This window comes from Salvia miltiorrhiza, chromosome 4 (assembly GCF_028751815.1).
Source record: "Salvia miltiorrhiza cultivar Shanhuang (shh) chromosome 4, IMPLAD_Smil_shh, whole genome shotgun sequence".
NCBI lineage: Eukaryota > Viridiplantae > Streptophyta > Magnoliopsida > Lamiales > Lamiaceae > Salvia > Salvia miltiorrhiza.
In genome coordinates, this window is record NC_080390.1 from 54,888,826 (window position 1) to 54,903,530 (window position 14,705).

The 14,705-nt window shown below is 31.5% G+C and overlaps 2 protein-coding genes across 2 annotated transcripts; both read right to left on the minus strand.

Annotated features, from left to right (window-relative positions):
- Positions 1-412: 412 nt before the first annotated feature.
- Positions 413-5,263, minus strand: LOC131020781 (mitochondrial adenine nucleotide transporter ADNT1-like). Its single transcript, XM_057949800.1, has 8 exons — positions 4,754-5,263; positions 4,126-4,174; positions 3,699-3,862; positions 2,634-2,671; positions 2,162-2,274; positions 1,953-2,066; positions 936-1,280; positions 413-851 (listed from the first exon to the last, which is right to left on the minus strand). The coding sequence occupies exons 1-8, from the start codon at positions 4,909-4,911 to the stop codon at positions 768-770; spliced, it is 1,065 nt and encodes a 354-aa protein (XP_057805783.1). The 5' UTR covers positions 4,912-5,263; the 3' UTR covers positions 413-767.
- Positions 5,264-9,788: 4,525 nt separating this feature from the next.
- On the minus strand, positions 9,789-11,232 carry LOC131020785 (uncharacterized). Its single transcript, XM_057949806.1, has 2 exons — positions 11,091-11,232; positions 9,789-10,350 (listed from the first exon to the last, which is right to left on the minus strand). The coding sequence occupies exons 1-2, from the start codon at positions 11,103-11,105 to the stop codon at positions 9,979-9,981; spliced, it is 387 nt and encodes a 128-aa protein (XP_057805789.1). The 5' UTR covers positions 11,106-11,232; the 3' UTR covers positions 9,789-9,978.
- Between the last annotated feature and the right edge of the window lie 3,473 nt (positions 11,233-14,705).

Genomic DNA, 14,705 nt, shown 5'->3' on the forward strand with positions numbered 1-14,705 from the left:
ACTGATATGGCTAGCCGAATAATCTAAATTTACACAATTTTTGTATAATGATTGTGATGTGTCATCAAATACATCGTTCTATACCCTCACCGATTATACCACATCAATTATAACCAACCATATAAGCATTAAATTTAGCCAAAATGTCAATTAGTAGCAAAATCAAATTAAATCAATAGTTCAATAATTACCATCAAACTACATTTTAAAGTTTGTATACAAAATCAAAATGTGATAAAAGTTCAATAATTACCATACTACTTTTCAAAATTTGTATACAAAATCAGAATTCGATAAAATTTCGATAATTACCATACTACCTTTTAAAATTTGTATACAAAAACTATAATTTGACGAAAATTCGGTATTTCACGGACAATTAACCCCAGTATATATATGTCTCAAACGGAAATGCAAAAAGGCTAAAAATCCATACTAAAGAGAAAACCCCCAAATATTTTCAATCAGCTAATAACCTCAACATATAGCATTGAGACAAAAACAAAAGGATTCACCTGAGACAGTATAAAACCAGAAACATAAAGAGAGAAGCTATTATTGGCATCATTCTTCTGCACTAATCTTATTCAGACAGCATTTCTACTGAGCAAACTAACTGGTCACAGGAGATAGATATATGAACACAGATAGGTTAGAACGGCACGCGGCTTCCCTCGCTCTCGGCAGAAGAGGGTTCTAACACTAATTCCTCCTCCCCTCAGCCAAAAATAACAGAGTGAGACATCACACCACTCCGCGAAGATGAATCAATCGGATATCCTAATCTCTACCCCGAGTAACTCTTTCACTTGTTCGTACGTCACAAATGCAATAGCTATCGATGGGACAACCTGATAAACGTTTTCTGAGTTTTAGCATCGTGTTGATATTCTTAGGTGACAGAAGAATGGGAGAGTTCGTGTATGGAGACTGACCTTCACTGAATTGGGGACCAGGCCCTTGTACAATGCTCTGAAGCCTTCGTGCCTCACGGTTTTCCTGAAAGCATCGACCATACCTGTGTATTCGAGGGACGCCTTGCTTCTCCCGTCACCGGTGACGATTGAGGAAGCGTTGTTCCATCCAACCATCTGCATTCTCCTACGGATGACATCGAGTGGGTAGGCAACAGTTTGTCCGACTGTGCCTGCTGCAGCCCCACAGGCGAGCCTTGTCGCAACACCCAATTCGTTATCCTCAACAAGCCCAAAGGCTTTAGATTTGATTAACCAATCTTTGAGGGATTCGTACACAGCAAAGTTGAGACCCACATACGGTACCTGCGACCAAATATATCAGCACTCCTAGAACCGAATAACGTGAAAGAAGATCCAAAATGAGATCATGTTAAGCTGAAAAGCAAGTTTTTTTTTCAAAGATGTGGGTGTTGTTCACAAGCAACAATGACCAAACAGATTCAGTCACAAAGGGAATTAAGTATAAATTAAGAAAAGTAGAATTTAACAGAACCAATATAGAGTAGTAATTACCGATTAAACAACTGACTTATTTTGAAAATCCAAGGCAAAATTAAAACTTTCAGATTGCTATCAGGCATTGAAGTAGCTTTCAGCATTTAATTTAATTAGCAATTAGCAGTCAGGTTGCACGAAGAAATTTCAAATCGTGAGATATTAGTTTTTTACAATCTTTTTCTTCTTTGAAAATGGACAAACTCTTTATTGTCTCCTTGACAACCAATCTGCCAAGTTAAAACTATTTTTATTATTTGTCCCCTTGGGATGGCCTAGTGGTTGGGGTGGTTGCCTGTTCTCCAAGAGGTCACAGGTTCGAGTACTCTCGGCCACAATAATCACTAGGTGGGGTGTGTGTGTGGTTTGTATTATTTATAATGTAATTTCATCAAAAAAAAAAAAAACTACTTTTATTCTAAACCACCAACTGTCAGGCTAATTACCACAAGAAAATTTGATAATTGTTTCAGCACTTACAACTCCAATGACAGAAGGAAGCCAACCCTTGTATAGGGCACGGAAGCCTTCCTCTCGAAGCACAGTGGATAATGCATGAAACATTCCCCTGTATTGGTAAGCAGACGTTTCTGTCTGCAGCAGAGAACAATGAAAGGTTATCATACTTAAATTACAACCAAGATTACCATACTTCTTTTTCATCTAAAGAGACTGAGGCCCCATGATACCTGAACCGTAATTCTGCCTCGAACCATGTCCATTGGGTATGTGGCAGACATGGCGATTATTCCAGCACAAGCTCCAGCACCCAGGCGTAACACAGGAGTCAGCTGAGCATCCTCTATAAGATCAATTTCACACGTTATTATTCAAAAATTCATACAGCCCTAATGTTTCGCATTTGAAATTTGAGAACACAGACCTTGCTACACTTGTTATACCGTCAATGAAGGAAAAAAAATGTAAAGTTGTACAAATATAGCTAGTATTACCCCCAAAGGAAAAGGTATAAATAATTAAATAAAAAGGAGACACAAATATTTTATGAGATTTATTGGATAGACCATTCTAAATTAAAATCTTCATTTAGGCTCAATGTTCCAAAGGTTGGCAAAGTTTGGTATCCAGAATTGCAATGTCATCATTGGCTGACAAGAGAAAGCAAAGTTATAAAAACTAGTATAAGAACATCGAACTTACCATTTCCAGTTTGTTGCTGATATAAATATAATATACCCCTGCAACCAAAAAGAAAATAAAAAACTTAAAGGGTGACAAGAAGGAAAAAAAAACACATTCTGTGAGAAATAGCTACCAATGACCAACGTTCAGATTAGCCCCAACTGTATCTCATTAGCAAGACAACCAATATAAAGATACTAGAAAACTAAAGTTCTGAACTCTTTCCCAGGGATTAGACATGCCAGCTAGGCAGCTACTAAAGATAAAAAAAATGAATATCACCATAGCCAAAAGGACATGTTGATCATGCTACAAAGCATTAAAATGTTACAAACAACTGTTAAACACCAAGAGCAGCTCAACAGATACAACTATGATAATATGATACAGAGAGCAAAATCGGTCAATGATCACACTAGCAATAAAATCAAGTTGGTGACTCCAATAATCAGATATGGTGGGGACAATCCTATCTCCGAATAAATAAAGCGTTTTCTTTCACAAATCTTAACTCTCCTACTATTGAGTCATTGCTCCACAGCATCATGGATTCATGGTTATGTTTCTAATGTTAATATGCATTTCAGAAAGTGGAAGTTCCTTAATGGGAACACCAGGTCAGCATATAAACATGTCAAAATTACAATGCACATTATCGTATAGAGTTAAAAGAAAGATTTTTATAATTGGAAACAATCAGAGAACACTGTCCAGCAGTGCAATAATCACATAAACCAGAAAGAAACAGGTGGAAAACCAGTTATTATGGTATCTCCTGCTTCGAAACAAGGAAAGAATTTTAAGAATTCAGTTGACCGAAGTACTTCAATTGATGAATGATCTCATCAGATTTATTTTTCCTTTAATAAGTATGTGTCATGAGATACTTTCTCCAGATAATAAGCTTCACATTTTCTGATTACATAAAACAGAACATATATATCAATAAAAAACAAAATAAATGACGTGACTAATTCTTCAATAGGCACAAAAACAAAATATAATCAAAATCATCTAAGGCATACAATAATAAGAAGATATGAAATCAGATTATGAACATTATGTGATATCGCAGGAGCATACTTGGATGCTTGCTCATAGCTGAAGAATTTTACAGCTGAATTTGGGACGATTCGAGCACAATTAGTTCCATTCCCTTTGAACAAGCCCCGAAATCCCTCAGTTCTCCATATGTACTTCAACCCTTGAATAGTACCATTGTACTTTATATTCTGTGAATTTTGAACCTGACATAGGAAGAGAACAAAAATACATCATCCAGAGACTCCTCTATCAATATAAATTAAAGTGTCACATAAAGATAAAGCCAAATCATACCAACCCATGAGTATGTACTCAACATATATTTATCAACCCATGAGTAAATCAAATCACAAGTTCACAACCCATGTATATACCACCTCGTCATACTTGCAACTATAATTTTAAATCAACACAAACAATTAGAAACCCATATTATAAAAGAGCTTCTAAATTTATCATCACTTACCTGAAGCAGAATTTTCAGACGTTCCAACGGAGCTACAGCGGTTCGCGACCTGCAATAGACATGCATCAAGTCATATACCAAAAGATGTTTTGCATCAGTAAGAAAAGAAGCTAGAATTACTTCTTCCAAAAAAGCTATTATCAATCGTTCAATATGGGTTATAAAGATTACTCCACATATATTCTATTCCCGCTCCACCTCAAATATACTCCTCCAAAGTAGAAGAGAGCATCATTAAAGTTTCAGTACATCAAAAAAAGGTGAAAGACAAACAAAAATTGGTTCGAGCACACTTTAGTGAACTAATGGTATCAATTTTCTGCCGTATGAATCCAAATAGAAACTTTCATGTCTAATATAAACAGCAACAAACAGAAACTCTAAATGACAGAGTTTCTTCAAAATCGCTGCCGAGGATCATAAATGTAAATATAAAAGGAAAAAAAAAATCTCATTTCATACAAAAACTGAGAGCCAAGCAATAGTGAAAAGGCATTCATTGAATCAATCAAACATATATCTACATCCACGAGAAAAAAAAAAAAAAAAAGGAAAAACATAAATTAAAATTTTATAACCACGTATAAACATCCAGACGTAAACAATCGAAAGCGAATAGATTACTCACACTCCTCCAGCGACGCCACCAGCGATGAGAGATTTGCAGATACTATAAACTTGATACTTAGTAGGCTTGATTTCCTCCTTCGCGAGCTTCGCCTCCTCCGCCAAATTAACAATCTTCGACACCGCCGATTCGCTCGTCTTCACATCCTCCGACGCCATCAAATCCCCGAAATAAAAAATTCAAAATAAAAATCAGAAAAACACTGACAAAAGCCCTAGGTCGACGATCAATAGGAAAACAGCAATCCACACGCCTTGACGCGGCGCCGGCGGGCTGTGGGGGCGGAGAGACGGGAGGTTGGGGGGCGAAGGCGAATGCGGCACGCAGTGAGTGTGTTTTTGTGTGTGGCTGCTGTTTATAAGTGACGGCGTTTGTGTGAAATGAAAATATAAGAGTGAGCTTCTTTTGCTTGACTTTCTCACCCGATATTTTAACGATAATTTATTACAGTTATAGAGCTCTCATTCGCTGCGATTGTACCCTCGCTTTGTTGGTTGTACCCTAAAACGTTGGAGGCCGTTTTTGGCTTTGCCTCGAATATTTGTAGATAATTTTCTTAAACAATAAATATATATAAAAGTGTCTTGTTAATATTTTATTATTTATGCACTATAAAGTCTAGGGCTATAAACTAGTTGAATTAAGTTAGAGTTCAGTTCGTTTAAATATTCGAGTCAGGGACGGAGCCAGGAATTAAGTTCGGGGGGCTGAAATTGTACGGGGGTTCGGGGGCGGTAGCCCTCGAGAAATTTTTTTTTGGCATTCTGTATATTCAAGGTATTTTTTTTATTAAAATACGAGCATAATACTAATAATAACGAACAATATTTTCATAGATTATATAGTTTCAATATATCACGAAACTTTTTTTGGACATTCCGTATATTTAAGACATTTTTTATTAAAAGGCAAACATAATAATAATAATAACAAACAACATGTTCATAGATTATATATTACAAATTAGTTTCAATACATTATAATTTTTTTTAGCATTTCATACATATTAGGCATTTTTTATTAAAAGATAAGTATAATAGTAATAATAACAAACAATATTTCATAGATTATATAGTTTTAAATAACAGGATTATCCTTAAATTAAGTATATATGAGAGAATATAATAACCAAATACTCTTTTATAAAACAAAATTATTTTATAATAGGTATAAGCATATATCCATATATATTTTAAAAATTTAAAAAAAAAAAAAAAACTCAAAATTTGGGAGGGGGCTCTAGCCCCCCCTAGCCCCCCTGGCTCCGTCCCTGATTCGAGTGTTCGAGCTCGACTCGTGAGATTATTGTATTAAGGACGTTCGAGCTCAAACTCGTTAAAAATTCGTGAAATGGTTGAAAAATATATCAAAATGTTCTGTTGATCTTAATCAATGTGCTATTCGAGTTTGAGCTAACACTCGTACATTAACTTGATTGAAAGTTCGTGAACAATCTAAAAAATTAACGAATATGAACATATTCGCAAGCTCAAGAGCTGTGCACGATCAGGTTCGAGCTCGACACAATTAAATTATCGAGCGTAAAATCAAACTCGAATTCAGCTCGTTTCATATCGAATCAAGCTCCGAATAAATATATTTTGAATTGAGTCTTGAATAGCTTGCGGGTAGCTTTATTCATTTATTTCAGTAGCAAAGAATAGTTCTCTAGTACAATTTTTTCTTATTATGTTATAGTAATATAATATTGTAATCTATCAATATCATATTTTAGGGGAAATACTGGAAGGAAAAACTATATGCTTGGTTTACTTCATTTCTTTGTGGATTATTGAGAGATTCATATGTTGAAGTTTCTTTTCAATTTTTTAACTCATGACATTAATTTTTATTGCTATACATGTAAGTACCTTTCTGAACAAGTTTTTAACATCATCATTCACTGTATGAAAACTAAAAAGGAATGGAATTTCTAGTTGTATGCCATAAAAAAGTAGGGCCACAAAATGTTTCTTTACAAGAAAAAAAAAAAAAAAAAGTAGATTAATATATTGCTGATATTCAAAAAGAGACAAATAAATGGCCCTTGGATTGCACAAAGGATATGAACATGATAATGAATCTCTCTTTTCCTTTTTCATTTTCTATTCCTTTTTCCTATACATAAATTGAGGGCATAATGGTCATTTCGTTAGTAGCAGATAATTTTTGAGGTAGTTGGAAGTAGAAGAAATAAATAGGTGGGCTTGGGCCAAAATTGGGCCACACAATGTGGATAATATTATTTAGTGTGTGGTTTCTAATGCTTATAGGCTTATAGCTTATGCACATCAATGGGTCTCCTAAAACTGATAGAAAAGTCTCTGTCAAATTTAAGTATATAATATTTTCTTTTTTAGGTAAATCAAATATTTGTATATGTATAGGAGTATAGGTAGAGAAGAAGAGATATACACGTTAAGTCCATATTAATTTTTTTATTTTACACATTTATTTTGATTCAAATAACTTCAAAATTGACATCATCAATCTTACAAAGTTACAAACTACATTAAAAAAAGGAACAAATTAAGCTCTGATTTTTATATAATTTATAATTTAATGATGCCAATAATAATTTATGAGGTATTATAATCAAAATAAATGTATAGAAAAAAAAAACTAGTAACATAGATTAAACGTGAGCAGTGCTCACAATAGATGAGCTACATATCGCTTCTCTATATAGGAATATGTATAGGGAGGAATTATATGCTAGTCACCTTCCATAAGCACCGCTCAAGTTTAGTCCATATTTTTTTTTTTTTTTGGTTTTAATTTGTTTTATACATTTACATTTATTCTAATACCCTATTTTCCGAAAGGTTTATAAGTTTTCCTTCGGATGATATCTCATATATATAAACAATTTGTTGTTTAACTAAACATAGTAATTATCATGAAAGTATTTATTATTGTTGATGTGACCTTTTAATTTTTGTACTTATCTAGTACATACTATCATCATTAATTATGATTATCTCTAATCAGAACCGATCCCCTACTCACCGTGGGCAAGCATAACATGTCCACCACTGATGTGGCAATTTAATTAGGAAAGATAATTAACAAATCACACTCTAATTAAAATTAACTTACTCTAATTAAGATTGCCACATCATTGGTGGGCATATTATGCTTGCCCACGGTGGGTAGGTGATCGCTTCTGTATCTCTAATAGAAGGAACTTAATTCCACGTAAGTGAAACTGGCATTTTAAAAATCGTGACCCAAATCAGTATTCAAATATTTTTACAAGTATGATACTACAATATAATATAGGCTTGGGCTTGTGAAATGTATAATATGAAAAATTAAACATAACGGCCCATTTTCGAAAAATATATACAATGGCCCAATGGGCCGACACATTCAAAGCTCTTCATATTTTCACAGGAACATACACAACAAAAACTGCGATTATTTTTTTTAATCACATATTTACACACATTCACATACTAATTCGCACATATATTTTTAATCACCCCTTTTATCATAGACTTCTTCCTATAAAATAAATAATATTTTCTACAAAACAATATGATATATTGGGTAATTATAATAAATTTACCTAATTCTTGAAGTGATAAATGCAAAAAATCATATTAACGAAGCGCAATTCAATTGATAAGACGTATTCCCTGATAAGATGTATTCACTTTAACTAGTAATTAAGAGTTTAAGTTACTACAGGAGAAAATAAAAAATCATTATTAATCTTCTTTAAAAAGAGTAAAAAAGGACAATTTTCTATAAGTAATTGGTTTTTGACAAGACATGACATGATTATTATGGAAATTAAAGTGGTAGGTGGGGTTGTTTGACATGATTATTAATTATTACTATATGAGATTTGTGCAACTATCATTTTCTTTGATAAAAACCAATTATTCTTCGCAAAACTACCCTACCTTTGAGTAGTTAAAGCACATTCTTAGAAAGGCTTGTTTCCCTAATTAATGATGTCATTTTCGTCTAAATTGTATGGACAATAAGTTAACCACGTAAGTATAGATTTTCCTTTTCAAAGATGTTAATAATGTTGATTTTATTAATTTTTTAATGGGGTGATTAGATGTCTTGTTTATAGATTGTCTAACTTACATAAAGTAAGTTTAACTCAACATCTAGTTAAATCAACATCTCTTTTAAATAAAGAATTTGGACCCTAAAATAACGTGCTTCTTGATCTCATTACCATTCTAGTTAAATCAACATCTCTTTTAAATTAGGATTAATAGTGTTTTATGTCCCTAACGAACATTTTTTATAAAATGTCTCAAACTTTCATTTTCTCCTAAAAAATATTGAATTTTCAAATTTTTTCATAAAATATCTCATTATGCAAAATTTGGTGACGAAAATATGACTTATCTCACCGAATGAAATATTTTGGGGACCATCATTGTTGAAAAAAGGCTGAAAGTTCGAGGTATTTTATCATCTTTCTGTTATCGAATTTTGTATAAGGGGACATTTTATGAAAAAAAAACTGAAAGTTCGAGATTTTTGGGAGAAAACGAAAATTGGAGACATTTCACTACAAAATTCGCGCAAAATAGCTACGGAAATTTCCGTAGCTAAAAACACTAATTCCGTAGCTAAACAGTTTTACCTACGGATCGGGAACGGATGTCGTCCGTAGGTATATCGCTCGTCGCTAAATTTTTAGCTACGGAAATCCGATCCCTCGCTAATGTTAGCTACGGAAAATCCCTCGCCGGAGTGTGTCGCCATAATCGTCGTCTAGCGGTCACCAACGGACTTAGCTACGGAAAAATCCGTAGCTAAATGGCTACGGAAATATCCGTAGCTAATCCGAATCCGGCGACAAGAGTTTCTTCACTAGCTATTTGGATTTAGCTACGGAAAAATCCGTAGCTAATCCGTAGCTAAGTTGCTAAAATTTTGTAATTTTTATTTTAATTTTTGTTTACCGTAATACAACCTGTTATATACTCGATTTCTAGCAGAACTAACAACAATTAATATTATTTCAACATCCAACACACTCATTATCCCAAAATAGTCAATATCAAAGTCATAAACCAAAATAGTCATAAATCAAGATAGTTTAGAAATCACGTGTCTAACAAGTATTTCAAAACCAAACACCTAGAAATAGTAGTCACAAACCAAAATAGTTTAAAAATCACATATCTAACAAGTATTTCAAAATCAAGCACCTAGAGATAGTCGATATCAAAATCAAAACACATGTATAATCATGGAACATATGATGGTGGATCTGGATGGCTAGTGGCACTGCTTGATTGCCCTTGCAACTGCTTGATAATCTCCATTGCAACTTTAACATGTTCTTCTAATCGAGATGTCCTTTCTCGCTCCTCTTGAAGCTGCTCCTCTACATCTCCTAGGCGAGTGGCATACTGCTCTTTGTCAATGTCGGACATAGCTGAAGTACTACTCTCTCCCGATATATTGGTCTTCAAGGTCAATGCGAGACTACCTGTGCCGAACAATCTTTGCTTTTTATCTAAACCGCCTCCCAAGACATCTAGATAAATCTTGTTCATATCCACGGGCGTATTAGGATTAGATTGGCCCATCTCTGCAGCAATTTCTTGTACCTCTACCTAATTGATAAAAAATGTTATATAAAACATATTAAAATATACACTATTAAAGACATATACTTGTTTCAACCAATCTACAACCAACAAATTTCATAAGCTACACTCAAATGATTGAAGTATTGCTAATTTCCCTTAGTTTCCTTTAGATGTATAAATAAAGTGAAAAAAAAAACTAAAGAAATACATGTCTTGATCTATTTCCTATTAGTATAATTTCATCCCTATTCTAATATTTCTTATAACAAACTATCAGAATCCATAATTTAAAAATAGAAATGCAAAGACTAAGCTCCAAGAAAGATGAATAACTCCATTTATTGATGTTAAAGACTTGCAACCTATCTACTAATGCTTGAAGTCTTAGAATTTAAGATAATGAATGGTGAGATTAAACAAGTTTGTAATGCTATTAATTTCATATAAAAGAATTTTAAATAACTCCAGAATTCTTTCATATTAACTGTTTATATCTAACAGTTTCTGCATTGCAGGTCAGATGAGAAATCAGCATGTATTGCATTGATGGCTCATGAGGTACCTATTTATTATTCAGACCATCATTTTGTGTATAAATAGTTACAGATCTCAACATAATTGTAATGGATTCTGGCTCCAGGCAAGTCTCCGGCAGCCTAAATTTTATTCGTTAGCAAATCAATGGACTAGCTACACATTCACAGCAAGACGATGAATTTATCAATCGTCTTTCTGATGCAAAACAGTAGGCATACTAATATTACCATTAAGAGCAGCATGATAAACTCGTTTCTCTGCTAATCCAATATCTGAAAGAACCAGATTGCCCTGCAACATAAGAGCAACAGGAAATTCCTTTCAGATAAATGTAGTAAACAGCAGCCACAGTATCACAAAAACTGGGCCTCGATTTTCAGTTTTCTACAGCTTGCAGTTCATAAGCTTCTCCCTATTAAGAAAAACCGCGGCTGCACCTTTAGATTTGAAATTTGGTCTTAGCTACGGATTTTGCTACGGACATTCCGTAGCTAATAAGTCACAATATCCCGCTACGGATAGAGTCCGTAGCTACGAATTCAGTTTTAGTTTAGCTACGGATTTAACTACGGTTATTTCGTAGCTAAATTTTTTTAACAAAAATTAGTAATTTTTTTGACTTTAATGACGGAATATATCCGTAGCGAAAGTATTGCTACGGAAATCCGTCGTTAAATCCGTTGCTAAAGTCAACAAATTATTTCCGTAGCTAATCCGTTGTAATTCCGTCACAGAATAGCTACAGAATAATTTCTGTAGCTAATTCCGTAGCTAAATCTAGCGTTTTTTTGTAGTGTTTTATGAAAAATACTGAAAATTGGGGATATAAAACATTGTTAATCTTTTAAATTATTGCAGAAGTTTGGAGACTTGGAGTTGAGATTCAAAAATCTATTCGACATTATTAATCTTGTTCTTTTTTATTGTCAAGTTCATCGACAAATAAAAAAATTGAGATATTATTGAAATAATTTAAAAAGGTTAGATTTAATATGCAAAAATGCTATAAAAAAAGATTGAAATTTTATTGTCCAACATAAACAAAAAGTGGAAAAAGATAAGATGCATCAGTATGAAGTATTTTCACTTCAGCCGCTATAACCGACTTTGCGAAGAGTTAAAAAGCGGTTATTTGCGTTGCCAAAATCAGTCAAACATATATTAGTTCAAAATTTAACTCGTTACTAAAATTAGATAAATTCAAAAAATTAGTAATTATCAGATAAATTTTTAAATTAACCTAAAAAGATGAAATTTGATTAAAGTTCATAATTTACAACTATTATCCCTATTATACCAAACAAAATCATAAGAGTTTATATTAAATGGCGAAAAATATATATTGTCACTCATTTTTAACTCTTTTTACATGTTTTGTACGTATGATGGATAATCTCCCCTCAAATATAATGGAAAAAAAATTCGAGGAACTTCTTTTTCTTCAATTTCACTTCAGTTTATGATAATATTACCATGAAATAATAGTGTGGCTATTTTTCCTTATTTTCAATATTCCTACAAAAGTATAAGATAAGAGAAAAATAGTGCAATGCACTCCCTCCGTTTTTTTATTAAATATCATATTTTTAATATTTTACTTGTTCCCTAATAAGTGTTCTATTCCAAAATTTGAGAGTATAATTATGACATTCTTCTTATTTTATCCTTATTTAATATTTACAGAATATATAGTAAATAGTTATGTATATGCATTTATTATGATAATTAATAAAGCTATAACTATTTATATTTTTTTTAATATTTTATTAATATATGTAATTTGAGGATTGGGAACATGCACTTTCCAATCGGATAATTAAACACCCACTTAGATATAAGATATTACATGATTAATTCGGATAACCACATAGTGCATGATGAAAGTGATAAATGATGATACATCATGTCATTGGTGGTCACGTAAACATCGCAAATAAATGGTATGGTACATGTAAATAATATTATTATAATTATAATTATAATATTTACTCCAATTAGTACAATTTTCTGAACTGCAGGCTGGAAGTTGGTCGGTTAGTTTAATGAGCGTTAATATAAGTCCTCAAAAGTTGGTCATATTAATTTCATTTCCTTCTTTATGTCACAATTATATGATTCAAAATCTACGATTTATTAAAGTGTGATGATTTAATTTGACATGCACTCCAAAATTTAGTGAGTTTATACTTCTATGTTCGTTAATTGCAGTATTTTTCTTAATCAAAGTTAGAGAATATGCTATTAACAATTTTGAAAAATATATATTTTAAATTATAGTAACTGTGATAATCAAATTTATAAATTTCATAAAAATAATTTGAATTATTTCTTTTATTCACCTTTGTCAAGTCCAAAGAAACTTAATCCATGTACAGTTAAAGTCAACGCAGAGACTTTAAAACAATTGGAATGATTGGATATGGCTTTTTTTTTTTTTCTTTTTTCTTTTTAGGCAGGGAGTGATTGGATATGGTTAAATTTCATAATTTTCAATACTCATGGTCGGTTTGAACTTATAAATTAGTGGGAAATATTTTTTCTAACAAATATTCATTATGCAGACTAAAAAAGACAACTTTTTTGTGTTTTTGGTGTTTGTTAGGTTCTTGTTTTTTTTTATAAAAGCAAACTTTTAAAGGGGTTAAATAAACCATTTATGTTGACATTAACTAATATTAATCATTATTTTTAAATCTAGAGTGAATCATTTTTTTTTGTATAGGATATATATAGCCGCTTTGCCAACCGAGAATTTATTAGAGTGTATAATATACTCCCTCCGTCCACTAATTCATGACCTAAGGAGCAAAACACGGGTTTTAAGAAAAAGTGTATTTTTATTAGTTGAGTGGAGAATGGGACCCACAATTAATGTACTCCCTCCGTCCACCAATCAACTACCCATTTGCCTCTAAAATTTTGTCCACCAATTAACTACCTACTCTGCTTTTTGGACTTATATACCCTCCCTTACTTTTTAAATTACTACACTTTACCAATTGGACCCACCACACTCTACCATTACTTGTCTACTTAATCCAATTTTGATGTTAATTAAATGGAGTAGGATATTTTAAATTTCTAATTTATTTATGTCCTGAAAATTTTATTTCCAATTTATTTATTTTCGTATTGTTCAGTATATTTATTTATTTATTTTCGAATTTTCAGTTTATTTATTTTCTAAAAAATTTATTTTCCAGTTTTCAGTTGATTTATTTATTTATTTTCTGAAAATTTTAATTACAGTTAATTTATTTTTCAATTTTCAGTTTATTTATTCATTTATTTATTTCCAGTTTATTTATTTTCTAAATTTTCAGTTTATTTATTTTTGAATTTTCAGTTTATTTATTTATTTCCAGTTTGTTTATTTTTCAGTTTTCACTTTATTTATTTATTTATTTTCTGAAAATTTTAATTCCAGTTTATTTATTCATTTATTTATTTCCAGTTTATTTATTTTCTGAATTTTCAGTTTATTTATTTATTTTTCAGTTTTCAGTTTATTTATTCATTTATTTATTTATCTTCTAAAAAATTTTATTCCAGTTTATTTATTCTTTTATTTATTTCCAGTTTGTTTATTTTTTATTTATTTTCAAATTTTCAGTTTATTTATTTATTTATTTCCAGTTTATTTATTTTTGAATTTTTAGTTTATTTATTTATTTAATTCCGTTTTACTTATTTTCTGAATTTTCAGTTTATTTATTTATTTATTTTCGAATTTTCAGTTTATTTATTTATTTCCAATTTATTTATTTTCTGAATTTTCAGTTTATTTATTTATTTTCGAACTTTAAGTTTATTTATTTTCTAAAAAAAATAATTTTTCAGAT

Bases quoted from the DNA above. Each gene is read 5' to 3' on its own strand.
- LOC131020781 (XM_057949800.1), bottom strand. From the start codon at position 4,911: ATGGCGTCGGAGGATGTGAAGACGAGCGAATCGGCGGTGTCGAAGATT. The intron at 2,672-3,698 runs GTATGCTCCTGC...TTTTGGTTGCAG, and splicing joins AGCTATGAGCAAGCATCCAA to GGGTATATTATATTTATATC. The intron at 1,281-1,952 runs GTAAGTGCTGAA...ATTTGGTCGCAG, and splicing joins TTCCTTCTGTCATTGGAGTT to GTACCGTATGTGGGTCTCAA.